Source organism: Dipteris shenzhenensis, chromosome 30, assembly GCF_047967505.1.
Source record: "Dipteris shenzhenensis isolate YYH24624 ecotype China chromosome 30, Dip_SZ_1.0, whole genome shotgun sequence".
Taxonomy (NCBI): Eukaryota; Viridiplantae; Streptophyta; class Polypodiopsida; order Gleicheniales; family Dipteridaceae; genus Dipteris; species Dipteris shenzhenensis.
The window spans coordinates 47,885,318-47,913,023 of record NC_141625.1 but is presented as its reverse complement, the minus strand read 5'-3'; the positions used below and the strand labels follow the sequence as shown (position 1 = coordinate 47,913,023).

General features: G+C 43.7%; 1 protein-coding gene across 1 annotated transcript in view; it reads right to left on the bottom strand.

The window, feature by feature from the left end:
• Positions 1-8,433: 8,433 nt before the first annotated feature.
• VAMP714 (vesicle-associated membrane protein 714) overlaps positions 8,434-27,706 on the bottom strand; it is a 29,682-nt gene continuing 10,409 nt past the window's right edge. The window contains exons 3-4 of the mRNA XM_087401722.1: positions 8,983-9,146; positions 8,434-8,860 (exon numbers count right to left, since the gene is read on the bottom strand). Coding sequence (XP_087257848.1) covers positions 8,770-8,860; positions 8,983-9,146 — 255 coding nt within the window. The 3' untranslated portion in view covers positions 8,434-8,769. The remainder of the gene's footprint in view (positions 8,861-8,982; positions 9,147-27,706) is intronic.

Sequence of the window (27,706 nt, the reverse complement as noted above, 5' to 3'; positions counted from 1 at the left end):
TGAAAATGTTAAAATATATATATAGAGTCACAAAAACAAAAAGTACACTAGTGGAGAGTAAATTTTCATTAAACTAGTGGAGTGTAAAGAAGAGAGGTAATTAAACATACACTGAAAATATAGAGAGAAAAGATTTTACATATGAATAGAAACTTTAAACATAAAAAATAAATACACATTATTTAAAATATATAAGACATATATAAGTATGTAAACAAGAAATATATAAGTAAGTAAAGGCAAACAACCAAAAGATACGTAAATGTAAGTAAAGAACAACCGAATAAAAATTGCATTAAAAGAGAGCAAAAAACATAAAAATGAGAAGAGGAAATAAGGAAGAAACTTAAGGCTTGCTTTTAAAGGTTGGCAAAGTCACAAGAGCATGAAAGATAATTAGTTGTCAAGCTCATAAGGTGGCCAAGAGGAAGAAAACTGCAAGAGTATAAATGCTTTTGAGCTTTCAACTAGCATTGAGGTTTGCTCAACAGTATATGGTGTGAAAACTACAATCAAGGTCACTACAAGTAGAGATGAGTTCACTTACATGGATCAAATAGAGGCAAACGAGACAAGACGTAGCGAATATTTAAAAAGGGAAGAGAGCATTACAAGGTATTGCTAATGGTAGCTTGCTTGTCAGCTCTGCACATGGCTAGTAGAGAAAAGAGAAACAACAGCTGCGTACCCAGCCTCAACCACTTGTGAAGAGACTAAGAGTGGCCCATAATCTACAGTAGCTAAATTTTGAAGGCACCTTGAAGTAGAAGGGTTCGGATCGACACCAGAACGATGAGAGAGATTAGCATCGTGAGAACAATGCCTTCCACAAAGCATGTAGCTCATCAAGTAAAAGGGTCCGGGTTGACTAGTCATGAAGCAACTCTTCTAGAGATTGCCCAAAATGCTAAGCATGCAACTTAGGAGCAGAAAACTAGTTAAAACGAAGGTAAGTGTGAAGCAAAGGGAGTGAGAAGGTGGCCAAAGCAAGATGCCATAACGCCATTCGTAAAGAAGCCATGCACAACGTAAGGGTAGCAGGGTACTATAAATAAAACATGAACTATCAAACGGCTTAATAGCAATCATAGAGAAGAGGGACTGTGTGCCAAAGATGTACACTACAAGAGGAGTGATTTTTGACAAACCACGGCCATCATTATGTAAAAAGATAGGGTGCTTGATAGAATGAATATCCAAGCATGTAGCCTCCAATGAAGAAGGTGCTGGAGATAGAGCTGAGGGCAGAGAGGATCACCTCAGAGGGAAGATAGTCAAGCAAGTGCTTAAGAGGAGTCGTAGTTGTTGATGCTCAGCACAAGGGATGCACAACCAATAGCCTACAATCCAAGGGAAGAAAGAGTAGCTATGGCTCATTGCGTAAAGGAAGAGAGCTAAGAGCAAACCAAAAAGGCAGAACACCATGAACTCGTGGTAAAAGGCATAAAGGAATATCTAGAGAAGAAGAGCATTCATGATCCAAAACTACCACCAAGGTAAGGCACCACAAGAAGTTTATACGTACGTAGGGAGGGGTGGTGAGCAATTATGCAAAAGATAAGGCCCATAAAGTGTTTGGGTGGTGCACAAGGGGTGTGAGCATTGTGTAAATAGACTCAGGGGTGTGTGAGTCAAGAGGTGCATTAAGGGCGGTTACAAGAGGAAGAAAGCTACGTGAGGGTTGGCAATTTTTTTGGAGGTTTGGGTTTAGTGTAGGAGGAAGAGTTAAGTTAGAAAGGTTAAGCTAAGGGTTGTGGGGAAAAAGTGTTAAGTTTTAAACTGTTAGAAGGCTAGGTCAAGGGGGTTATTAAGGTAATGATAAAAAGGAACCAAGCAATGTAGTAAGGATTAGCTATGAAGAATACTGGAGAATAAAAGGGAATAAGGGTGTGTGTGTAAACCTAAGAAAGGGACTTGGAGGGGTTGTGTGTGTGTAAATGTGTGTGTAAGTATATATAAAATTTCCTATATATTAATGGTTTAGGATAATTTGTGTGTGCAAGTATATATAAAAGGTGTGTAAGTATATATTTAAAAATGTGTGTGTAAGAAACTGGGGGGATAAAAAATTCTAGTAAATTGAAGATTTAGGATAATCTACTAAAATCAATTAAATGTAGCAATTAACTTAGTAAGGGAAAAAATAAGCAATTAATTTAATAAAGGGGATAGAAAATTAATTAAAGACTAGGTGGTTTGGGGTAACTCTAAAGCACAAAAAGATAATATTGACTTACACCCGTAAGTAACATTTAGGGGGGACACATGTGTGAGTGTGTACATGAGTGTGTGTGTGTGTGTGTGTGTGTGTGTGTGTGTGTGTGTGTGTGTGTGTGTGTGTGTGTGTGTGTGTGTGTGTGTGTGTGTGTGTGTGTGCACGCGCGTGCGTGTGCCTGCATGTGTGCGTGTGTTTTAATAAACATGCTTGGGCCTAATAACGTAGCTTGGGATACTAAGGTTAAGAATTAAAACATTAAAGTAAGCTAAAAGACTTGAGGTAGGGAAAAAAATTCAACACTAACTATTGCGGGGGGAGAAAGTTTTGCCACCATAAAATTAGTGAGTCAATAGGGGGAAAAAAGGGAGGGAGGGGAGGGGGGAGGCAAGTAAATGGGAAAATGAAAGTATGTGTGTGTGCGTGCATGCGTGCGTGCGTGCGTGCGTGCGTGCGTGCATGCGTGCGTGCGTGCGTGCGTGCGTGCGTGCGTGTGTGTGTGTGTGTGTGTGTGTGTGTGTGAGAGGAGTGAACACCAATTGACTAATTAAATATCATTAAATTAATTATGAAAAAAGGGTTTATATACAAGTGACTAGATAGGGTTAGGTACCTTAGCTAGTTCATGGCCTATATGCACCTATTGTGCAATTTAAATGCTCTAACACACCCTCTTACAAATGTCAAACTTTTTGGATTTAGAATTTCTCAAAATAGGGGGGAAATTCAAGGTAGTATGTGCTAAAGCACAACGACTATGTAGTTAAAGAAAGTAAATAAGTAAAACTTAGCCATCACTTTTTTCCTCTTAAATTAAAGTTAGTTTTGGAAAAATTGAAGTTGATGTAAAAATAGATCAATTTGTTGGAGGGGACTTTTCTTAAATGAAGCAATAGAGAGCTTCAATGTTTTTTGTTTTTGCATGAATGTAGAGGCAAGGTCTCTCTGAGACACTACCCAAGCCTACTACACAATGTTCAGGTCTTGAAAGAAAGGAAAGTATAAGCAAACCACAATGAAGCAATATAGAGTTTCAATGTTTTTTGTTTTTTCATGAATGTAGAGACTAGGTCTCTCTAACACAAACACACCTACTACCCAAGACTATTACTCAATGTTGAGGTCTTGTTTTTTGTTTTTGCATGAATGTAGAGACTAGGTCTCTCTAACACAGACACGCCTACTACCCAAGACTACGAGGTCTTGAAAGGTAGGAAAGTGATGATCTTGGAGGCCTATTCCTAGGTTGGAACATGATCTAGTCTATCTTCCCACTTTTAAAAATTTCTTAAATGAAGCAATATAGAGCTTCAATGTTTTTTGTTTTTGCATGAATGTAGAGGCTAGGGATCTCTAACACAAGCACAACTACTACCCCAAGACTACTACACAATGTTGTGGTCTTGAAAGGTAGGAAAGCATAAGCGAACCATGGCATCATATCTTTATGTAGTCTACATTAATTCCATCATTTCCATAGTTATCTCATCAATCATTTCCATAGATCATCTCATCCATCCTTCTCCATCATCATTGCCAATGTTTACCCTTCCATATACAAATGATCCACCATATTCCACTTGATTAATTGGACCTTGTCTAGCCACCAACATCCCATCAATTTTACTTGTTGATACCAACTCATATCTTTGCCATAGCAAAGCTCTACATCTTGCAGCCACTACCTTTATTGGCCACATTCATTATTCTCAACCTCAACCATCCCAAACATTATATATCGCCACCATGATAGCAAGCTAGGGAGGCCACCATTGCACGTGTCATCAGCACCAATGCACAAAATCAATCCATTTCTCTTAAATGACACTACCAACTCTCAATAAATCCACAACACTACCAATCTTAAATGGTTGAGAAAGAGTTGCAGGGTCACAACTGGAGAGCTAGTCTCTTTGATGTATCAAAGGCATTGAGAATCTAATCTAGGAATAGTACTATAATGGTTATGTGGGAGTAAATAAGGAAGAAGAATGAGGGGGAGGAAGAGTTTGAGCATGGAGTTGGGAGGGGGAGGAGGAGATAGAGGACAAAAGGGGGAGGGGGAGGGACTGCAAGAGTATGGGTTACAAGGGTAAGAGTATGCTAGTGCACATTGATAGTGGAAGGAAGCATGGACACAAGGAGATCAAGCATATGAACACTTGAAATAAACTAGACATTGAGCCCTAAAGAGCGGGAGCTTCTTTCCACTAAGAGATATGTATATACCTATTTGAATTCCTATCCCTACACAAAGTACATGTACGTCAAGAATCTTCTATCTCTATTTAACATGTATGTCAAGGATTTTCTATTTGTACACAAAGTGTATGTCAAGGATTTTAATCTCTCTCCTCAATTATAGTTTTTATCTCTGTAGACCATGGTTTGTCCAAATCTCTTCTAGAGAGTGTTTTGGCGATACCTAACCTATTAGATCCCCCTTAGATCCATTAAATACACTTTTAGGCTCAATTCATTACACATAGAGCTATGCTACTAGTCCATACACACGCGCACAACTCCTATTGACTACTCTTGACTATGCTTTTAATCCTTGTGAATGCACTATTAACAACTTGCTTGGACTGATTTGATTACTATCCTCTAGTTCTCGATTATGTAGTTAGAGTTACGGTGCTATTTACTTTACCCTAGTATTGTCGTACAGGTATCATTAGTGCTTGAGTTCTCAATCTTTTTGTGGATTGTTGCCTTATAGTGCCTATGCTCCACAAAGTTTTTATTCTATATCCAAAAATCTTGTGTCAACCATTTCTTCAAATTGAAGGTGACTTATAGTCTAATCATCTATCTTGTAATTTGGATTGAAGCTAAGTGGTGTGTAGATGCTAATCAATTAGTAGAGAGACTTCTAGGGTTATTGCCAATGTTAGACTATATATGGCATTGTTTTTGATGGTTGGATTATGGTTGTTACTCATGTGTGAGGCATATTTTCCCAATGCTGATATAAGCTCACCTTGGATTGACAATTCCACTTGGAGTATGTATGAAGTTTTGGCCAATTACCACGTGCTCCATGTTGCAGCTTGTGAATGCTTGCATCCCACCTGTGTCAATGTAATAATGCATCAAATTTGAGATGTCTTTCAAAGCAAACCATTGCTATGATGCACTCTTTGATGTATTCTTTGAATGCACTCAATTGAAGCAATCCGGTGCTATGATGTATTCTTCTTTGAATATTTTTTTTCTCTTCTTTGAATGTGATCTATTGAAGCAATCTGGTGCTATGATGTATTGTTCTTTATACATTTTTTGTCTCCTCCATTTGGGTTCTAGCTCTAGCTTATTTCTAATAGCCTCAAGGATTTGGTCTTAGTAGATGTTTATAGGAATGCTTGTGATGTCCCATCCTCCTCTCGACTTCATGTTTGGGTCTTTCATCCAAAATTCTCTTATGCGACTACTAGGCAATCGCAATCTTTTTATGTGTTCTACTTCAATACTCGAGTTCTTTATGGGTGTTTGGTCTAGGTCATTTGAATATTGAAACTGGTCTAAAATTGAATCATTTGTGTTCCAATTAATGGTAATTCGATGGATGTAGGAAGTAGGGGGGGTCTTAATGGAGAGGAATCGATTTACGGAATCAAAGATCATAAGTGGTATGAATGAGAGAATCGAAAAAAAAGTAGTACATATAGGTTGAGCTTCTTAATAGTCCTATAAGGTAGGATTATCATGAGATGGAAGAAAGCTACGTATTATTGGCTGATACTTTTGGGAATGTTTAATTAGTTGAAAGTGATGGGGAGGCATGAGCAAAGAGACAAGGTAAAGAATATGGGTTGGCTTGGATTTAGGGAAAGTAAGGAATATGGTGGATACGTTTGGGGAGGGATGTGATAAGATCAGTGAAGAGAGTGGCTAGGTAGGGGAGCTTGGATTTGAGATATAAAGTGTGTTCTTCATATAGTATTTTTCCTTGTTTGGCTAGCATCATAAGTTTTAAGACCAGGTGTGTCGTGGAATTCACATTTATGGATGAGGATGATGCATACATCATCATACCATCTTATTTCGTGCATATTAAGCCTGCATATACTCATAACACCTTCTTGTCATCCTCTTCCATCAATCGGCATAGATGTTTGAGAGTCTTTTTCCCATTAGCTTGTCCCAATTTAGAGTGGGTGATGCACTTGACGTTTGACTTGCAACTATTTCCATTGAATTTAGGCTTGCTCTTTAAACTGATCATGTTCAAATCTTGAGACAATGCTGTGGTGGTCTTCACTTCGTAATTAGAGTTTTACTTGCCTTTTGATTGTGCATTTTTCCTTTTACTTATTGTATGTGAAGGTATAAGCAAGTTTGAGACTTTTGAATCGTTGAGTTATTTTATGCTTGAGCTACTTCAACCACACGTGGAAAATTGATTGTCTAGTCCTAGTAGCTAATAAGAATTAGCATCAATTTCTTGGTCAAAATATTACCAACTGTTCCTTCGAGGCTGCATATTCCCATACTAGTTTTTGCACTTGTTGTTTGCAACCTTTAAGGCTTTTCTGAAACTCTTCATGATTGCATCTACATCATCTTCTCTTTACAATAACCTTTTTTAGAATTGTGCAAATTCACTTTTCTAGTCATCCGTAGTTGGTAGAGTGAATGTTCTAACTCTTTTTTGGTCTTCTGCAATTGATTCTATTACAAGACCATGTGACTTACATTGTATTATTCATACTTTCTTTTACCTTAATGTGTTAGAGATATTTAGATAGGCATTTTTATCTTTCAAGAAACGATCCCCTTTTGTGAAATATGCTTCAAGGATATATCATGGAACATAATTGAGATTCAATAGTCGAGATAAACAAATGTAACTATGTGGCCAAAGAGGTTGCTTTGCTACACTACACTAGCATAACTAAAGTTGGTGCAATTCCAAGACTACAAAAGTACATAAATAAAGAGGGTACAAATAGAATATCAAATTATAACTATGTGCTTCTTTAAGGCTGTTAAAAGCCATAAATATTCATTTTTTTTTAGGAGGAAGATTTTCTCCTTGAATCTTGTCAATATTACGAGTAGTATCATTAGATAATTAAAAAAGTCCACTTATGGCATGAAGCCCAGTAGTTATAGTATATGAAGCACTCAATATGTAAGGAAGACCATGTTTTATATCCAACAATGCAATTACCACATAAGTCGATCGCATTTGTAAGTGGAGACATTTGACTCATCCAGATTAGTGTGATAAGGCCCAAAGATGCTAATCAAGTTCTCAAAGAGTAATTCTAATGAAAGCATTAAGAATGTCTAGGTTGATTCGCTGCAAATACTTGCTCATTGGAATGGCCTTTCCTTGCTTGAATGGCTTGGGTCTTGAGTTCCTCAACACTAATTGTATTTCTCCAATCGAGGAAACTTGCCTTTGAATGCAATACTCGGACCATTTAGAATAACTTGAACCATCTCTACAAGCTTTGTCCATGTCTTTGATCCTCAGTACATAGGCATGACCAAAGGCATGACCAAATTCATCACTGACTACCCATTGCCCAATAAGATCCAACTCCATCAGCCAAGTTGAAACTTAAATATTGAATACTAAATTAGTATGTCAACCATCCTTCAAACTTTTTTTTAAACCTTGCAATTCCTCTCCTTAGATCCATTATGCAAATGACAAGCATGTCACACATGTAGCGTTTCCCCCCAATATACTACCTAAATTAGATTGGTGTATTTGAGTATAGGGGATTAGAGCATGGAGCCTTATGAGTGTATGTGAGCATGTATGTGTGTGTGACCATCTATCTTGGTAAATGTGATTGAAAATTGGAAGCATGAATCAAGAATTAATGGAGATGAATTGTAGATCTTGAGATACCTTTGGTGATCTCATAGATGATGTAATGGTGTTGTAACATCAGCCTTCTTGAGATGTGATGCATTTCTATCACCCATTTCTAGCTACATCTTCATCACTCTCTTGCTCCATTTTTCTACTTCCCAATTAACATCTCAAAAGGAGATACTTGTGAACACTCAGTCAATTGTATGATTTACAAGGATTAGTGTCAACCACAATGTAACTAATATCATAAGGATGGGAGAACGATTTCAATGTGGTAGTTCTACAACTCAAAGACCTTGTGTCATCCACAAACATGTTGAAAATCATTCTAGGGTTGATGCATGGCTATATCTTTTTTGGGAAAGTAACTCTCTCATCTCATCCTGATCCCCCTCTATGATTAATACAATGAGGCACCTTCACCATCCACCCCAGAATTTAACATAAACTTGTACTCACATGTAATGGTAAAAAAAAGCTCATACATGCCAGCAATCTACATCTACATGGCAAACCAAATGTGAATCGAGTTACCAAACTGTCTTCAATCACTTCGCTGTGCCAAAATACTTTGAAGTTTGACAAGCCAAAAGCACCACCCTTTACATGCATCCTTAATCAACTAGACTCAAGGAAACAGACTAGAAATAATCCTTGTTGGATGCAAAATCACAAGATAAGTGGCCCCTTTGAGAGACATGTCATTCAATCTTTCAGGTTATGAGCGACAAGAACTGAGAGTAAATCCACCACATACCATGGCTATGATGATGTACAGAACAAGCAATATAATACAGCTCAAGAAAGCTCTGCAAAGCAACACAGATAGAAGTCAGTTGTAGGCTTAGTAAACATCTCATAATGTTCCCATTTGCTTGTTGGAAAGATGAATTATCTTACTGCAAGATTTAACAGTCAGAGGCAAACATACAAAAGTTTAGCATTCTTCGTCCATAGTGCTTGTTGGAGACGGCGTGATTGCTTCCTAAAGCGAAATGAGTTATCCTGTATCGTTGCAGTTTTATCCACCAGAAGTTCTATCCTTTCTCCTCTATCCAAAACCTTGTCTATATTCTCCACCATAACAGCTCGCACCTGCTTACAACCATAACCCTCGCAGTGAGTCCAATCTTCTTGGAATTGGGCTGAAGGGCGAGAATCTCTCATATACAATATGTGCTATCAAGGAAACAGAGGCTAGTCGATGAACCAAATAAAGAACCGTAAGCCTGACAATCAAGTTTTGTTTGTATTTAACACGTCCAATCAATTTAAGGTAGACGCCGTCCAAGGCAAGGGTTGAAATTTTCACATAAACAAGGGTAGATTTGTGGGAGATACAGAGTGGAAGGATGGGGAAAAGAGAAAGGAGGAACAGGAACACCATCGCATATGACACATCATCAAATCAATACGAAAACAAATCAGTTTTTACAGCTCTAAACTTTCCATTTCAGCTTTAAACTTCCATACAAAAATGAGAAGTACATTGTATGGATTTGCTGGGAAAGGTCAAACGTGTGATGCAAAAAATCTCCATTTCAGAAGTGAATGCTTGAAGCTAACCAAGCTCAGGAGTCAGGTTAAGCTTGAGGTCACAATTTTTTTTTGGGCAAGGTCACAATTTGACTTTGGTGGTAAGGATGTCTGTAAACATGCTTATATTTCAAATGTAATTCTAGTTCTTAAAAAATATACGTGATCCATAAGGTCTATGAAACTCTTCAAAGAAGGGTGAGTTATTTTCTCAACAACTAAGAGCATATAATCAGTTGGACTCAGCCTTAAGGGCTGTTTTCTTCTGTTTGTAGCGTCTACCTGACAAGACTTGCACAATGTCTCAGATAGTATGGATGTTGGTAGAAAATCTTTCAGCTAAATGGGAGTGAAGTTGGAAGAGTACTGCAAGCTAAGTTCAAGGGAAAATAAAGCCATTATGCTCACACCTGGTGGAGACATTTAATGCAGGAGGTACACGAGGGACATGAACTGATTGATTTTTGGAATGACTATAAACAAGAGGTCCTAGTAACTTTTGTTTCTCCTTTTATTGCTGATTAATACTAATCATAGTTACCAGGGAACGTTGTTCCCCATTTTGGAATGTCCAGAATTCCATTCCTGTTCTAGAAGGTAACCCACAACTCCTGGAACGTTTAGCGGGCCTGAACTCCAGGGAACGCTGTTCTGGCTTCTGACCTGCCTAGAGCCTGTGGACCCTAGTAAAAGTACCAAAATAGTGCCCATTTGGCACTGTAGACTGTTTCTTGTTGCTCCTGCTGCTCTAGCCCTCCTCTCTACCTTGCAATCCTCTCCGATCTATAATATGCTGCACCTCTATGGCATTATGCAGAAAAAAAGAAATGACAAGGAGAGTGCATGCTGTCATTGTCTATTCTGATAAGAAGAAGATTTACTTAAAATAATGGAGGACAGCAAGCTGCTTTTTCTAGCAGAGCATCCCAGCAATGGATCATGAGAGGCACCCAGATACTCCATGGGGTCCTAGATGGGCTCACAGACTTTATCTACTCTTGGAGCCAGCACATGATCCTACAAAGTGCATCCCGACGACTGGCAGAGAGAGGCTTTGATACAACATGGTATGCGTGGGTGTCCACATGGTTTGATAGCCACGGTATCCAGATGGATAGGCTCCCTCCCTTTCAGTACAGCATGGATGCACCACCGGAGCTCCTTCCACATGATGAGATTAACCGTATCATACGGTTAGACCTTCTCCAACTCCACACATCTCGGGCTTGGGGGGGGGATCAGGAGTTCCCCACCAAGACCCAGTTCTACCATGACCACTTTTTGAGGATATCGGAGCAGGGCTTCATCATCATGCCTCAGTACCTCGAGGATAGGAGAGTCTCACACGCCTTGCGGAATGCTATCAATCGGATAGGAGTCTCGTCCCACCAGTTGCGGATTGAGCCCGGGAGAGCAGCTAGCATACCTAGAGAGCAATGGGTCTGTAGACTATGCACGATGGGGGAGGTCGAGACAAAGGAGCATTTTCTATGTGTTTGTCTGGCCTATTATGACATCCGAGGACGATACCATTGTCTCTTTCAGAAGGGGCTCGGCTTCAGACCCCTCACACAGCTAATACATTTCCCCGACCAAGTTTGCATTGGGCTGTACTTGATTGAGATGCGGAGACATAGGGATTCCCTTGTGCGGCAAGCTAGAGATCAGCTACAGTTGATGCCTCAGGACACTGAGCTAGACCAAGCACACACGTCACTTATTTTTACGCATCCAAGCTAGCACCATATGAGATCGAGGGGGAGGAGCTTGAGGAGACGAGAGCACTATGGATCAGCAGTGAGATCCGTTACCAGGATACAACTGGACGAGAGACATGGAGACCACACACGACACGTGGGGAGACCAGAGCACGCACGATTGAGGTCAGACCTATCTCAGCCCTCCTTAGAGGAGACCGCTAGAGATGAGGCATTACTCTCAATGTAGCCCACCAGATACAGAGATCCAGGAGAGTAGGCCCCCCGCCACAGCGGGAGACAGCCGGACGGACACAGATACCTGAGTTCCTTGCATCACATCAGAGGGCCATCAAGGAGCCAGGTTATATGGAGCCTGCACATGTACTTGGACCTCTGGCTCTGAGCAGTACTTGATTGCTCTTTTTCCTACTATTTTGTACTAGATTTTTGCATTCTTAGCACTTAGTACTCAGCAAGGGCCTTAGTGTGCCCTTTGTTTTCAGCCCACAGTGGCTTGTATGAGTTACATATATTTTGTACTTTGTCTCATAGACCCACGAGGTCTCTCGAAGACGTTAATACACCTCTCTCTCTCTCTCTCTCTCTCTCTCTCTCTCTCTCTCCCCCCACCCCTACCCCAACCCCCAAACATGAAAGAAATTCCAGTATACTGCAAAAAGGTCAGACAGTTCACAAACACTTGCTGAACTAGTTGCCAGCTGTCATGAGCTGCATCCTGATACTCAATGGTACTATTTTCTTGTATAGGACACCAATGCAAATAGCAGGTTTACCTCCTACATCAGGCCCTGGTGCACATACAGATCCACCTCTCCCACATGGAGCAGATCGCCATGGGTCAGCTCACAACCCCATCCCATAGATTTCACACAGAGATCTGAGACTGACCCTTTGTGACACCCATGAAGTGAAGACAAAGGAGTATGTATACAATGAGGTTCGAGGCAATTCCACTGCCTAATCACTCATGGGTACCTGGACCAGAGCTGTGTCATTGACTACCACAACCACCAGCGAGACACCACACTCTTTGTGCATGAGATCAATAGGCTCATGAGGTCCGCTGCTGGACATGGCCCCCAGTAGCAAGAGATCTGAAACTCCTCTGGTTCATAAATTTGCAGCTTCATAGATAAAATGCAGCAACCCTAAACTGACTAGCACTTGAAGAACCTGCTGGAATTTACTTCGGATTCAATCTCACTTCAGAAACTAGAACCGAAACTGACACGATGGGACTGGAACTTGAGCGATCAACATGAGGAGACTGAGCGCTAAGCGCAAGATACGGCAGGGGGTGTAGGACTACCGGGAGGGGAGTGAGCTAGAACTGAAGGAGAGAGAGAGAGAGACAGAGAGACAGAGAGAGAAAGTTTATTAAAGTCTTTGGAAGACCGATGGGTCTATGAGACAGAGAGAGAGAGAGAGAGAGGGGGGGGGGGGCAGGGGGGGCAAATATAAGGGCCACCCCCCCGTGCGCCCCCCGTGAAGGTATTTATTGCAATAGAAAACTGTTTACAAGCTGGCTCATGTGGGGCATGAATCTGATACAACTCGAATTCAGAAACTAGAACCGAAACTGACGCGATGGGACTGGAACTTGAGCGATCAACATGAGGAGACTGAGCGCTAAGCGCAAGACACGGCAAGGGGTGTAGGACTACCGGGAGGGCAGTGAGCTAGAACTGAAGGAGAGAGGAGAAAGAAAGAAAGAAAGAAATTTTATTAAAGGTCCACGGAAGGCCATACATGGCCTATGGGACACAAAATCATCCGAAAGGAAAATACATCATCAACGATGCGCCAACTAGGTGGCCTCATCGTAATACAGCTAAGATGCCAAAAATGGCTACAAAAATCCTAGATACAAAGATGGAGAGAGAGAGAGAGAGAGAGAGAGAGAGAGAGAGAGAGAGAGAGAGAGGGGGGGGGGGGGGGGGGGAGAGGGGGGGCAGATATAAGGTCCCTCATGAAGGTCTTTATTGCAAAAGAAAACTGTTTACAAGCTGGCTCATGTGGGGCATGAATCTGATACAACTCGAATTCGGATACAAAGAGCTTAGAAGCTCACTAATTTATAAAACTAGGGGCAGCCGCGCTGTTTTTGGATTCACCCTAAAAGCTGGAGATTCCAGCCAGTAAAAGCTGGCTGAATTTTGGTTTTTCCCCCAAAAAAAAGAAACTTCTATAGAAACACCATGAAATTCTTTCTCTCGCCGAAGGGCACCCAGCAAGCTGAATCGCCTTTTGCACCATGTGGACCCTTCCTAAAAGCTGTTCATCCACCTTGGCTCACTTTTTCCCTCAAAACATGGGACTTTTTGCAATCTCCAAGGTCCTACAACAAATAAAGAATATCCAACACACTTAACCCATTAGAGGTTAGCTAATGCATCTATTCTAGTTTGTTACGCTCTAGCCGAGGTAGCATGACCTTGGAAGAATCAGTCGACATTTCCCTTATAGGATCTATCTTTGTAATATATGTGTTTGCGCTTTATGTAAATGATCGGGAGGGATTAATGTCAAGGTCCTAGGTGAGGGCTGATAGCACCAGACTAGATAGATCTGAGACCAAGGGCCTAGTGCAAAGATTGTGCCTAGGGGCAAGGAATTAAATGCATCCCAAGAGAGGGGTGAAATGTTGCATTAGGAAGGCCCTAAATGGATGACATGTGGCATCTAGATCTATCTAGGGAATTGGGGTCTGTCAAGGCTAGTGAGAGAAGAGTAAAGAATTGTTTTTTGACGTGATTTTGATGACAGCTCTCTCTCACTTACTTGTGGGTCTTGGCAGAGTTGGCTGGGAGGTAAAGTAAGGTGCTTCTCCCGTGATATTGGTAGTGAGATCAGAGATAGAGAAGAAAAGGTGTAACAGTTGGTATCAGAGCTCCGGGTTGTGTAGGGGTAAGGCGTGGAGCGTAAGACCTGTGGGCAGCGCAAGTCGACGGGCTGGCTGATCGACGAACGAACGGGCTGATAGCGTGGGGTTGACCTGACGGAACAGGGACCGTGGGAAGGCCCGTCGTCGATCATTGGTGGTGACGGAGCAATCGTGGCGCTCATGTGGACCCACGATTGGGCTATGCAGAACGACGGAGCGCCGGAACGTGGGGCCTACGAATTGGCGAACGCAGGCTTTCGGAATTGAGGTTTGAGCCTGGGGTCCCGTAGGTTGGTGATTCGGCGATGCCCACAAGCAAGGACTGTGGCGATCTCGCAGCGGCCCGTGAGCAGTGACGGGTTGATGGTGGGCTGGTCGACGTGCAGTGACGGGTTGACCGTTGGTAGGTACAGGTTGGTGGCGTGGAGGTTAGCTAGTAGGAAGGCTAACGAACCTACGTTCCGTTGATTGCGAAACGACAATTGGTATCACCTACGTTCCGTTGGTTGTGAGACGACACCAGAGTGATTCCAAAGGATTGCTTCGGTTGCTGTTATGCAGGAGCGAACCACCAGGGAGCAGCTCTTTTTCTTCCTACGCAAAATTTCGATTCACAATTCATTTATTTCTATACAACGGAAGGGAATCTAAAGCGAAAAAAATAAAATAAGATTTTCGTGGACTGTCTTTCAGATTGAGCCTGTGTGCTCAAGTCAGTTTGATGCAGGAATTTCCCTAGTATAGGGAAAGTGGTTTGGGGTATATTGTGATATATGCTTGTGTCAAATACTTGGTCAGTATAGTCGTCAGATTGCAGGTATTCCCTAGTATAGGGAAAAGCGCCATCTGTGAGATATGCCTGTATTAAATGCTTGATCAGTGTGAATGTGGGATTGCAGGAATTCCCTAGTATAGGGAATTGTGTTCAGAGTGTCAGTACCCTGAATTGTGTCAGCTTGTGATTACAGTGTTCTAGGGGTGTTTATTAAAATTTAAATTTTTTTTTTTTTTTTTTTAAAGCCCCAAAACAAAACACCTACTGAACTAAATAGAAGCAGAAGAAGGAGCTTCCAGGAGGGACCCTGGTGAATCAGGAGTCCGGCCGACCCAGCAGGGATCGCGCCCAGTAGCTCACACTTTATCTGGCAGGATTGCATTGCTGGAAGATGCCTTGCAACAGTTGTTAGCGCAGCAATTACAAGCCAACGCAGGGCAATCTGAACTTAGGAGAGTGTTACAGAGTATGTCTGCCAGACCTTCTCGAGAAGAGAAGGGAAAGGCTCCAATGGAACTGGAGTCTAGTGTTCATACGGTCGAGCCTAGGAAGGCTAAAGTGCCAAATATTGCTAATTACAGACCGGAAAAGTATTCTGGTCGGATGAACGACCGTAGCTCCGATGTCATTGAGACCTGGCTACACAAATGGGACGAGGCGTTCGCCATTTGTGAGATCAGAAATGACATCAAAAAGATCCGCGAGGCCACCCATATGTTTAGTGAGGCTGCGGATCGGTGGTGGATTAAACAACAAAAAGATGGCATAGCATCCACTACCTGGGAGGGGTTTAAAAGAGAGTTCAGGAAACACTTCTTACCTCCTGACGAGGCATCCCGAGCTTGGGATCAATATAGGAACCTTCGTCAGAGAAATTTATCAGTGGCAGAATACACTGATAAGTTTCGAGAGAGTGTAATGAAGGTTGACGAACCCCTGCCTCAATCAATCCAAGTGAAAGATTTCATATTTGGATTGAATGATCGAATAAAAATGGAAGTTCGGGCTAAGTACGCGAACACGCTAGATGATGCAATAGCTATAGCCCTGAACTACGAGGATGCCAAGGGCAGCAAGCCAAGTGGGTTTGCACAGGTCGGAACCTAGTATGGGTATCCGAAGAAGTCTGGGTTTAAGAAGAAGTGGGCTAGTAGAGGGAGTGGTTCGCAGCAGCCTAGTGGTCAAGCCAAGCAAGCGAGACCGGCTGAAACTCCTAAACCAAGTACCACCATTGGAGTGAAGAGGAAAGTAACTCCAATGGCAGCCCGGGCTTGGTCTAAGTCTCCCTTGAACCCAGAACAAAGGGAAAAAGCGAGGAGAGAAGGCTTATGCTTTGGTTGCCTTCAACCTCATCAGTGGAGAGATTGTCCACGTAATAAAGATCGTCGGATGGCTGAGATGGTAATCTCAGAGTGCGACGTGGAGATGCAGGGAAGTCCCAGAGCGGAAGAGATGCAGATTCAGCTAGCGGGATCTTCTCAGAGGTTAGTACCTTGTTTGTTCTGTGTGTCTGTTACTAAGTTAGTGACGAGTGCACCTGATAACATCCTATCTAAGCCCGCAGCAACGGGGTATACAGCCTTCAATGATACGGAGTTAATCAAAATGAAAGGGCAAGTGGCCAGTCATGATGTCATTGTGTTGTTTGACTCAGCGTCAACTCACAATGTGATTAACTCCAAGCTCGTGAAGAGGCTGAAATTAAAGACAAGTCCATCTGACTATGCGTATACAGTCAGGATGGCTGATGGAAGTTCAACTGAAGTATGGGACCAAAGGGTTACCCAGTTGGAGCTTCGGATTCAGGACTATGCTGAGAAGCTTGATTTTGAAATAACCAAGCTTGCTCATGCAGATATAGCCCTGGGAATGGCGTGGCATTCTAGGAAGAATCCAGCCATTGATTGGAAAAAGCACGTATATCAATTCAAGATGAATGATGTGCTTTATGTCTTGCGAGGTGAAAGAGATATGCCTCAGGGACCGTTGGTTTCCGTGATGGAAATCAGAAAAGCTCAAGTAGAGTTTTTATACCTTTGCACAGCATCGGTAGAGTCGGTGGATGAGTCTTCGGCTAGCACTGATGTTACGCAAAGTGGTGAGATGGCCAAGCTGGCTAATCTTATAACAGAGGAGTTCTCTGAATGTTTTAGGGATGAACTACCTTATGGGTTACCTCCAGAGCGGAAAGTTCAGCATAAGATTGAACTGATCCCGGGGGCAGAACCTGTAAATAAACCTCCCTATAGAATGAGTTTTACTGAAGAAACGGAGGTGCGTAGGCAACTGGAAGAATACCTCAAGTTGGGGCAGATTCAACCAAGTTTCTCACCTTTTGCTTCACCAGTGATATTAAAGAGGAAAAAGGATGATACGTTTCGCCTCTGTATAGATTACAGAGCATTGAATAATATCACTGTTAAGCACAGGTATCCGATGGCTCGGATTGATGATTTGCTAGATGCATTACATGGAGCCGTGATTTTCAGTAAGATAGATCTTAAGTGCGGCTATCATCAGATCCGGATTAGAGCCGAGGATGTGCATAAAACCGCTTTTAGAAGCAGGTTTGGTCATTATGAGTTTTTGGTAATGCCCTTCGGACTTACCAATGCTCCAGCGACCTTCGTCATGCTTATGAATGATTTACTACGTCCGTATATCGGAAAGTTCGTAGTACATTTCATTGACGATATCTTGATATTCAGTAAAAGTGTTACTGAGCATTGTGAACACTTAAGGATAGTGTTCAGTACTTTGAGGAAAGCCAGTCTTTACGTGAATAAAAAGAAAACTATACTGTGTATGGTTAGGCTTGAGTACTTAGGGTTCATAATTACTCCACAGGGGGTAGAAATGGATCCGAAGAAAGTGGCTGCGATACTAACTTGGCCAATCCCTCAGAGTCTGACCGCGTTGCGATCATTCTTGGGATTTGTCCAGTTTTATAGAAGGCATATCAAAGGATATTCCGGAATAGTATCGCCATTGACTGATCTGACCTCAGATAAAGTACCTTTTATTTGGGGACAGAATCAACAGGAAAGTTTTAACACCATAAAACAAGCTGTGGTCTCAGGACCGGTGTTAAAAATAGTTGATCCCCAGAAACCGTTGTTCCTAGAAACCGATGCAAGTGGCATTGCGGTAGGAGCAGTCCTCCTTCAAGAGGGAAGGCCAGTAGCCTTTGAAAGCAAGAAGCTTTCTCCCTCTCAAAGGAATTGGCCAACTCATGAATTGGAGTTGTATGCTGTTATCCATGCTTTGAAAACATGGAGGCATTATCTATATGGTTCAGAGTTTTATGTGGATGTGGATCATGATACTCTGAAACATTTCTGTAAACAGCCTGACTTGAGGGGCCGCCAAGCTAGGTGGGCAGAGCTCATGCAGGAGTTTAATCTTACGATTCGGTACCGAAGAGGAAAAGACAATAAGGCAGCTGATGCGTTGTCTCGCATTATGCACAACCTGAGTTTCACGGTATTAGAGAGTGCTCTAATGACCGAGATCAGAGAAACTCAAAAAGTGGACGAGTTTATCCAGAGCTTATGGCCTAAGGCTCGTGTGTTAAAACCCGGGGAAAATGAAAAGGATGACCTGGCATCCAGAAAAGGCCAAACTTATGCAAGATATACCATAAGTGATGGTATGCTAGTTAGAAATGGCAAGGTTGTAGTACCTGGTCAGAATGATCTCAGGCAGAGAGTCATTCGACAATGCCATGATAGCCCGTGTGCGGGACATCCAGGAGTCGAGAAGACATATGATCTCGTGAAGCGAGATTTCTTTTGGCCAAAGATGAAAAAGCATATTCATGAATATGTGACACGGTGTTTCTCGTGTCAGGTAAGTAAGGCCGAGCGGGTGAAGCCACCCGGACTTTTACAGCCCTTGGAAATACCACTAAGTAAGTGGGAGAGCATTTCCATGGACTTTATTGTAGGACTACCTGCAACACAAGGAGGATATAATTCTATCCTTGTGGTGGTTGATCGTCTAACCAAGATGGCTCACTTCATTCCAACTAGAGAGTCTGTTAGTGCCCCGCAAGTGGCGGATTTGTTCATTAGACATATATTTCGTCTGCATGGATTGCCTAGATCCATAGTGTCAGACAGAGATGTCAGATTTACCGGTCACTTTTGGACAGCGGTATTTGAGACACTGAGGACTGAGTTAGGAATGAGCAGTGGGGATCATCCTGAGACGGATGGTCAGACGGAGAGAGTCAACCAGACTTTGGAGGATATGCTGAGAGCATATGTGTCATTGAGGCAACATACATGGGACAAGTGGTTGCCATTGTTGGAGTTTGCCTACAATGATAGGAAACATTCATCTACTGGGTTCAGTCCGTTTGAGCTGAACTATGGTTATAGACCAGCCAATCCAACTATAGTTGGAGTACCTCAGAAAGTACCTAGTGCCGCGAACTTTGTAGTTCAGATGCGGGAGATGCTAGCACTTGCGAGAGCTAATATCCGCCAGGCTATGGATAGAGCCAAGGTGTATGCGGATGAAAGTCGGTCTATAAGAGTATTTGAAGAAGGAGAAAAAGTTTTTCTCAGAATTCCTTCGCACTCGAAGTCGTTGACTTCAGGAGAGTGTGCTAAATTATCACCTCGATACTGTGGGCCGTGGTTAATTCTAAAGAGAATAGGCAGTGTAGCCTATAAATTAGAATTGCCACAGGGGTGTAAGGTGCACCCGGTTTTTCATGTTTCACGTTTAAAGAAATTTTTACATACTGGTGACTCACTAATCGAAGGTGTGGTTTTGTTTCAGGAGATAGAGGATATTGCAAGGCGCAAACCAACAAGAATCCTGGACCGAGGAACAATGCAAATACGAAATCGGAAGATACCCACGGTGTTGGTTGCATGGCATGGTCAGCCTCTATCCGAAGCTACCTGGGAATCCGTATATCAGTTGCGGAGAGTGTTCCCAGACTTTATCATCGAGGACGCTGATCTCTGAAGAGGGAAGGAATGTTACGCTCTAGCCGAGGTAGCATGACCTTGGAAGAATCAGTCGACATTTCCCTTATAGGATCTATCTTTGTAATATATGTGTTTGCGCTTTATGTAAATGATCGGGAGGGATTAATGTCAAGGTCCTAGGTGAGGGCTGATAGCACCAGACTAGATAGATCTGAGACCAAGGGCCTAGTGCAAATAGGGGCAAGGAATTAAATGCATCCCAAGAGAGGGGTGAAATGTTGCATTAGGAAGGCCCTAAATGGATGACATGTGGCATCTAGATCTATCTAGGGAATTGGGGTCTGTCAAGGCTAGTGAGAGAAGAGTAAAGAATTGTTTTTTGACGTGATTTTGATGACAGCTCTCTCTCACTTACTTGTGGGTCTTGGCAGAGTTGGCTGGGAGGTAAAGTAAGGTGCTTCTCCCGTGATATTGGTAGTGAGATCAGAGATAGAGAAGAAAAGGTGTAACATAGTTCCTCTAGTTGACTAAAGTCAAATTTCTTTGGCCGAGGTCAATAATAAAAAGATCTCTTTATTTCTTGGGATAAGTACAATTTCATGACATCCCCTTGGCTTCTAATCAGTTGCCCTTAATTGAACTGCTTCTTAGTACAACTGCAAAACTTGTGGATACTCCAAGAAAACTCCTCATCCACCCAATTGGCATCTAGTGCCGACTAGTTCTTGAACTTGACAAGGTACCTGCAGGTCTTCGCATAGTCATAAAGAACATCAATACAGAGTCCTAGCATAATGTCAATATGACCCTCCTCATCACCTATATCATCATATAATCAAAGTATCATTGAAGTACAAAACAAAGCCGGCCCAATATCATGGAGGACCTAGCGACCGGTGGGACAATGGTGGAATAAAATCAGATAGGACGTTGCCAACTATCCATGGGAGTTGTACGGCATGATCTCCTCGCTCTGTCTCGGACCAAGGTTACAGTGACCCTTGTCGGACGCACCCCAACCTCTGAACATGGAGGGAATGTCTCCAAGTGTAATCTCCATGTTTGTCCTCAATCAGATACATCGTGTCGCTGGCTCCAAATCCCCACCATGTCGGAGGCCAGCAGAGTAATCACATGTGGGGTCTGGCTGACAAACTGTGTGATCATGCTTTGGAAAGAGTCTGCCAGTGCGTCTCATCCTTGTCTCCGTAATCTGAGTAAGTTCTCCCAATGTCTAACTGCCTCATGGATGAAGGCAGCCAAACATCTCTGATCTAGAAAGTCAAGGAAGCGAGAGAGGAGCCCGAAGCTATCTCTAAAGAGATCGTAATAACGGCCTCGGATCTCGAAGTATACTGGACATCTGAAGATGAAATGCTCCTCCAACTCAATCTCCTGTAAATCACACAAAGTGCATATGCGCCTCTCCCTAGGTACTTCCTTAGCTCATCCACTCTCAATGCAAATTCAATGTGAAGAAAGCCAAAACTACCCAATAGAGATCCTCTGTGAATAGGGGAGGTGAATTCAAGTATATCCAAGAGGATCAATAAAACCCTCGTCAAGATACGTAGGCAGTGGTCTTTGAAACCGGCCTTCAAAAATCTAAAGAGCAGTAAACCTTAACCAACTTAGCATACACTTCATCCACAGCCACATTGCAACATTTCCAGCCACTTCCCATCGTTAAATTCCACTGAAAGACAAACTTTAAACACACTTGTGGTGAGGCTAGAAGTGCCCCTGCTCAAAAAACCAAATACAAAGACACCTATTGGCCCCAAACGCTTTGGCGCCCCTTTTGGTATTTATTTACTTCTTCAGGCAATGGCAATTGTGCAATTACATCAAGAGCTCACCCTTGCACTCTACTACGCTAGCAAACCACTGCCCAAGCCAACACTTGGCATCAAAATGCATCCAATTCCCACGTGTCACTAGAACCCAATTGCCAAGGAAAAGCTAAGGCATTCCACACAGACTATGCCCCACTGAAAGTGACAATGCAACAACACCAGCCGTGTCACTAGAACCCAATTGCCAAGGAAAGCTAAGGCTTTCCACACAGACTATGCCCCACTAAAAGTGACAATGCGACAACACCAGCCCTAGCAAATGCTCAAACAGCCTCAAGGCATAAGAACTGCAATACACAGTCCCTCTAGCACCTTTCTAGGCACACCCTTTGTGGCTGGTTACAGCTTGTATGGCCTAGAGAGAGCCTCGAAGCAATCAGAAGCAATAACAACTTCCAAAATGACAAATAAATTCCAATCAGGAAGTCAGGAGACTGTACCAGCTGTCTATGGAAGGGCAAGCCCTATCCTTGCACCTATCCTCTATCCACGGCCCCAGGGGTGCAGAAATGGCTTCCAATCACGGGAAATGAGAGACAGTATGAGAGAGAAAGGTTCTGAGAGCTGAGAAGAGAAAGAAGAGCAAGGCTCACGGGTGCCAACGGCCTGTACAACTTCTAGATGCTGCCTCGGGGTGCGTGCCAACTGTAGCAATCGCCGTACAACAGAGAATACCGTCTGTACAGTCAAATGTGTGGGATCACCTGAGGATGCGTGCCAACTTCAAAATTTACTGTAAAGTCTGGAAAACGAGCTTGGGACTGCGTGAGCAGCCTTGGGATCCGTGCCAGCAGCAAAGTCAAGTCCAAATGCAGCAAAAAACAAAACAAGCAGGAATCAGTTGTACAGTTCCTGGAGCAGCCTTGGAAGCCTCTAGGAGGGAGAAGGGACTGCATGCAATTGCATGCAATCACATGCACCAAGGGGGACTGCCATGTGGCAAGGTTGCCCCCACTCATTAATGCTCTAAGCCTCCAAAACCAATGAAACATTGTTTTCCCTTGGGCCCAACGTTTAGACCCCTGTTTTCTAGCATTAGCCTAACACTTGGGCCTAGTGGGTGCACCTAGGCATTGGATGCATTTCCTAGGGACTTCTAAGAATTATCAATTCCCCTAGGCTAGTCGCCCAAGCCAAAAGTAGTCACGGTTACAAAATTCACATCCCCATGACAGTCTCTGTAGAAGCTAAGCTTCACCAAGAGTTCACTCGGTTCCAACCAAGTCCGGAATGTGTGTAGCTGTAGGAGGTCCTTGCGTATGACCTGGTTAACCTCGTGATACCTAAGTGGGAGAAATGGTATGCCAATGCTGAGTTGAAAGGGAGGAAGTCTGTCCATCTATAGCCCCAATCTCTCAAACCACCTGCATGTGTGCATCTGTAAGCCCCCAAATGAGGAGAGCATGGGGAAGGGAGACCTAGAGCAAAACCTGCCACATGGGCATCTGCCTAGAGAGAAAGTACCGGGACAAAAGGCACTGATGTCAACCACAGTACGGAGCTGTACGGAGGTTTGAAACAGCAGGTATGGAGCTAGAACAGTGGATCCAGGGGCTGAAGAGGGCTGATGCGGGGGACCTGCAAGTGACCCCCGGTTTGAAGCAGACATGGAGAGGATAGAGCATAACAAATGGCATAACAGATGGGGCAGGGTGGGGCCAGACAAGAGGACTTCAAAGGGGCAGTCCCCTGCCCTTATGTAGGGCTGAGGGATGGCTTGTCAGCTGGTCAACCAGGTCGGCCAGCGCACAGCCCCATAGAGGGTCCTCACAGCCCCATAAAAGGGCTGGTGGGTCGGTTGAAAGACATGCAGCAGTCAGCCATTTTGGCCCTGCTGGGTCGGTACAGATAGGGGGCTACCAGCCCCTATAAAAGGGCCTCATTATTTATCCACCAGGTAAGCCTTCAGGGAGCAGATTTGGAGCGAAGAAGCAGCAGACTTGGGGGCCTACATCCAGAAGGACCGAGTCTGTGTACTGCAGAAAAAGCTTGAAGAAGGGCTGCACACCTAGGCCGACACTCGGGGCAGCAAGGTGCGGGGGATCAGACACAGAGACTAAAGTCTACATATGCTCATCAGGAAGAACGCGGACTTAGGGATCTAGGAGTGTCTTGGACGCACTAAGACAGCATCTTTTGTTGAGGACAAAGGACCTTGGCCCTCTGTTGTATTGTGTCCATTGGACGAAAATGTTTCGTTGGTCCTATATTTCTCTTGAGCATTGTCTATTTGCTGATCTGCACATATATGTGAAGCACATTAAATAAGGAAGTTAATGATTCCACCCACACCACCACTGTGTGAGATCCTGGGCTATCCTATCAGTCTTTCACTGTGCATACCCTCTGTTTGGTTCATTTCTAACAGACAATGCTAACCATGGCAATTTGCAACGTCCTGAAGTACAGTCCGCATACCCCCTGACACGATATAGATACATGATGACCTGGAATGCTGCATCAAGCTGTAGTGGGGGTGATACGAACTCGGCCTGAATAATCTGGGGGGGATTGGACAGCTTACTGCGAATCATCCGTGACAACATAAGCACCTAGAGACGCTCATCCGAGAGATACGACCCCCAACACGCGCTGCCATACATCCCAGCTAGTCGAACCTAGGAGTTGAATAGGAGGGCCTTGGTCCGAGGGTCCTGAAAATGCGGCTGGAAGCATTGCGTCTCCAACCTGGCTAAGGAGGCATATCCTCAACTGAGACGAGCCTCCATAGCCGGTTTCATAGTAAAAATAGGGCCAGAAAAGAGAACCCCAAGGTAGTATAAGACGAGGCAATCTCAACCGGCGATCCATCAAAGGTGAATTGCTCTCTATGTATGGCTGCTTGGGAGGTACTCAAGATCATCACCTCCAATAATGTCTCTAAATCCCATATGCTGGTTTTACCGAGGTGGACCTTCAAATCACGTGACTCACAAAAGGACAGTAGTGCGTCTAAATATCTCTGAAGGCCCTCTGCAGAGGAGGATAGAAGCTCTGCATCCTCTACAACAGCAAGATCCGAATTAAAGTCCCAACGAGAGCATCCAGCCCCTCCCAATCTGCATAACGGTCTCGAGTTCATCTATGTAGAGGACACCCTTGTCTGACCCCAATATTGCTCATAGTCTCCTCTGTCCATCCAACCCCTGTACGGACTCTACCTAAGACCCTCTCATAAAGTGCCATGATAACCCAAATGATCTCCTGGTCATAACCCAGATCCTGCAGTCGTCTAATGAGGCGGGCCCATGGTATTGTATCAAAGGCTTTGCGGAAATCCACAAAGCAGCAATAAACCCTATGCTTCCGTGCCCTGGCCTCCTCAATGATACATTTAACTGTGAGTATATAATCCATTGTCCCGTGGTCACGCCGGAACCCGGCCCGTGCCTCTACTCCAAACCCCTGCATCTCTGCAAACTGCTAATCTTGGTGTCAAGACTGATGTATAGATATTGGGTATAACATGCCCAATCATGACGGTTCTATAGATCTCCAAATTCATGGGATCCCCTGCATTGTAAATAGGTGAAATAGTGTTAAGGGTCCAAGTCCGTGGAAAGCCAAGAAAAACATCTTATTAATCCCATACGCAATGAATTCAATGCATAAACCCTAATAATCTTTTGCTCAACCATTATGAAGCTCATCACAGCATTCTTAACACCACCCTTAGTGAAAAGAGTCCAGGAGGTGGGACGAGGTGAATGTGAGAGGTCAAGGGCAGGCTAATCTAGAATGTCATGTAATCTACGTGCATAGGCGTGCCAAACCTGAGTATCTGTGAGGAGCGAGGGGGACCGTCGCTCAAGGAATTTCCTCTAGAAATCTTTGGAGTTGTTGCTAAACAGGATGTTCAGTAACTCCTCATTCTATCGGACAAGCCTACTTCTTCCAACAGATCAGGCAGTGATACTCATGCATCGTCTTTTGTTCGGTCCAAAGATATGTTTGGTCTCGAATCTAAGTTGACGAAGAAGCGCCTTGCACTCATCCTCGTACCAACTATTGCAAGAGACAATTCCAAGAGGTGGTGGACAAGTGGATCGAGCAATGTATAGAAAGGCGTGAACCGCAGCCTCGTGGAGTGAGCAAGTGACAAAGTTGCACGATCCTCTAATCAATATATGTATGGAGCCGAGCAGAGTGGGAAAAAAGCTGTTTCCATGAGAGTGGTGTAGTGAGGAAGCATACATCAAAGAGAGAGAGAGAGAGAGAGAGAGAGAGAGAATCGACACAGTATGAGGCAATGGCAGCTGTATATATAGCAAGGAAACGCCCAAATACAAAGGAGAAGAGACATTCCAAGAGATGCCCATCAAAGGAGGACCGTAGGACCATACATATAGGCTTGGCAATGACCAACCCAAGGCCTTCCATGTGGCCGACAGTCAATCGACCCAAGCCTTCTTGAACCAACCTACAAATCGGTTGGCCTGACCAATGTTAGGCCCTAGAGCGGCCTGGCCAGGAAGCCCTACCTACAGCCTTGGAATAGGCCTCTACTTAGAGGTAAACCTACCTAAATGAGATGCACATAGCTCCAATACACTCTCTCAGCTCAAAGTGAGCATATAATTTGAACAAACAAGCCAATGAAGATGCAGCCATGGACCCTCCAGCCCCGGCATACTAGATTCACCTTGGTGAGAGCACAAACAACCTAGATTCTTGAAATAAAATACCACCTGAAATAGAGAAGGAGCCATCCTGATTTCCCAAGCCATTTGCATTGAGTTCCCAGTGGGGTATAATGATCTGTGGTACAGATATCCTCAGTGAGCACATCACGTACAAAAACCCTAGACATCGAATCCCAGAAAACATCAAGTTGTAGTCTCTGCACCACCAAACAATGAACCTTGAACTCATCTAGTCCATAGATCCACAGTGTTACCTTGCTCGCCAGACTTTCAAATGATCGGGGCTGTTATTAGCCAGCAGACCCTCCCAGATGCCCTCTCTGGCTGTGACAAGTGGGAGACGACTTTAAGACTAGAGGAACACACCTTCCAGAGCCTCTAGAGCAGATCCTGCCCTTAGAAACTCTGAAACCCTTGAAGAAGAACTAGAATCCTCGATTGTATCTCTGCCCATTGTGGAAGATTTGTCCCTGGCCTTGAATTTTCCCTCGTTCCAGCAATCTTGTACCAAGTGACCTTGCTCCTCATTGGAATAGCACGTCCTCCGTACACTCTTGTGCACATGTGAGCAAAAAAACAGTCCACACGGCTGAGGGCAAGAGAGGGAAGGATTGATGGGGGTGTGGGAAAGAAGAGGAAGAGGCGACATTGTAGCCTTCTCCAACATAAATCTGACCCCTACGCTATCCACTCTCCTATCAAGCTGCTCCGATCAGCAGCCGGTGTGATCCGCCTCATATCCCCCTATAAGGCTTGTTAATCGCCAATCAGCTCCATCAAGGGCCTCTGTTGCAAGTCGCCTTGGTTTGTCCTTGCCTGTGGGTAAGTTGTCACACAAATCTCAACCACTGTTGTGCTGTCCACGGAGTGCCCTTTAGTACTTTGAACTGAGCCTCAGATCGACCTGGGGCAGACAGCTCCGAATCTCCAAGGAGCTGTGCGTCAGCTTGTCATGACTCATGTCACCCACCCAGGGTCAGTCTATAGGCCTAGCACTGACTGACCCACCCAAGGTCAGTCAACCGACCAAGGCCTGGTCGGTTGAAATGATTAGGGTCAGCCCCTAAAGTGGCATGGCTAGGCAGCTCTTCAACCTGGCCATGCAGCCCTAAAATAGCCCTCTACTCAGAGGTAAAACTAGCCTAAATGGGGCGGGCATACCCACAAATAAGTCCTCACTCACTATGAGATGCACATAACTCCAACAATTTCTAGGTCTCGAGCATACTGATCAGCTGCAAAAATCAAATCCTTGGTCCTCAAAATACGTGGCAAAATGACCTTTCCATAGATCACT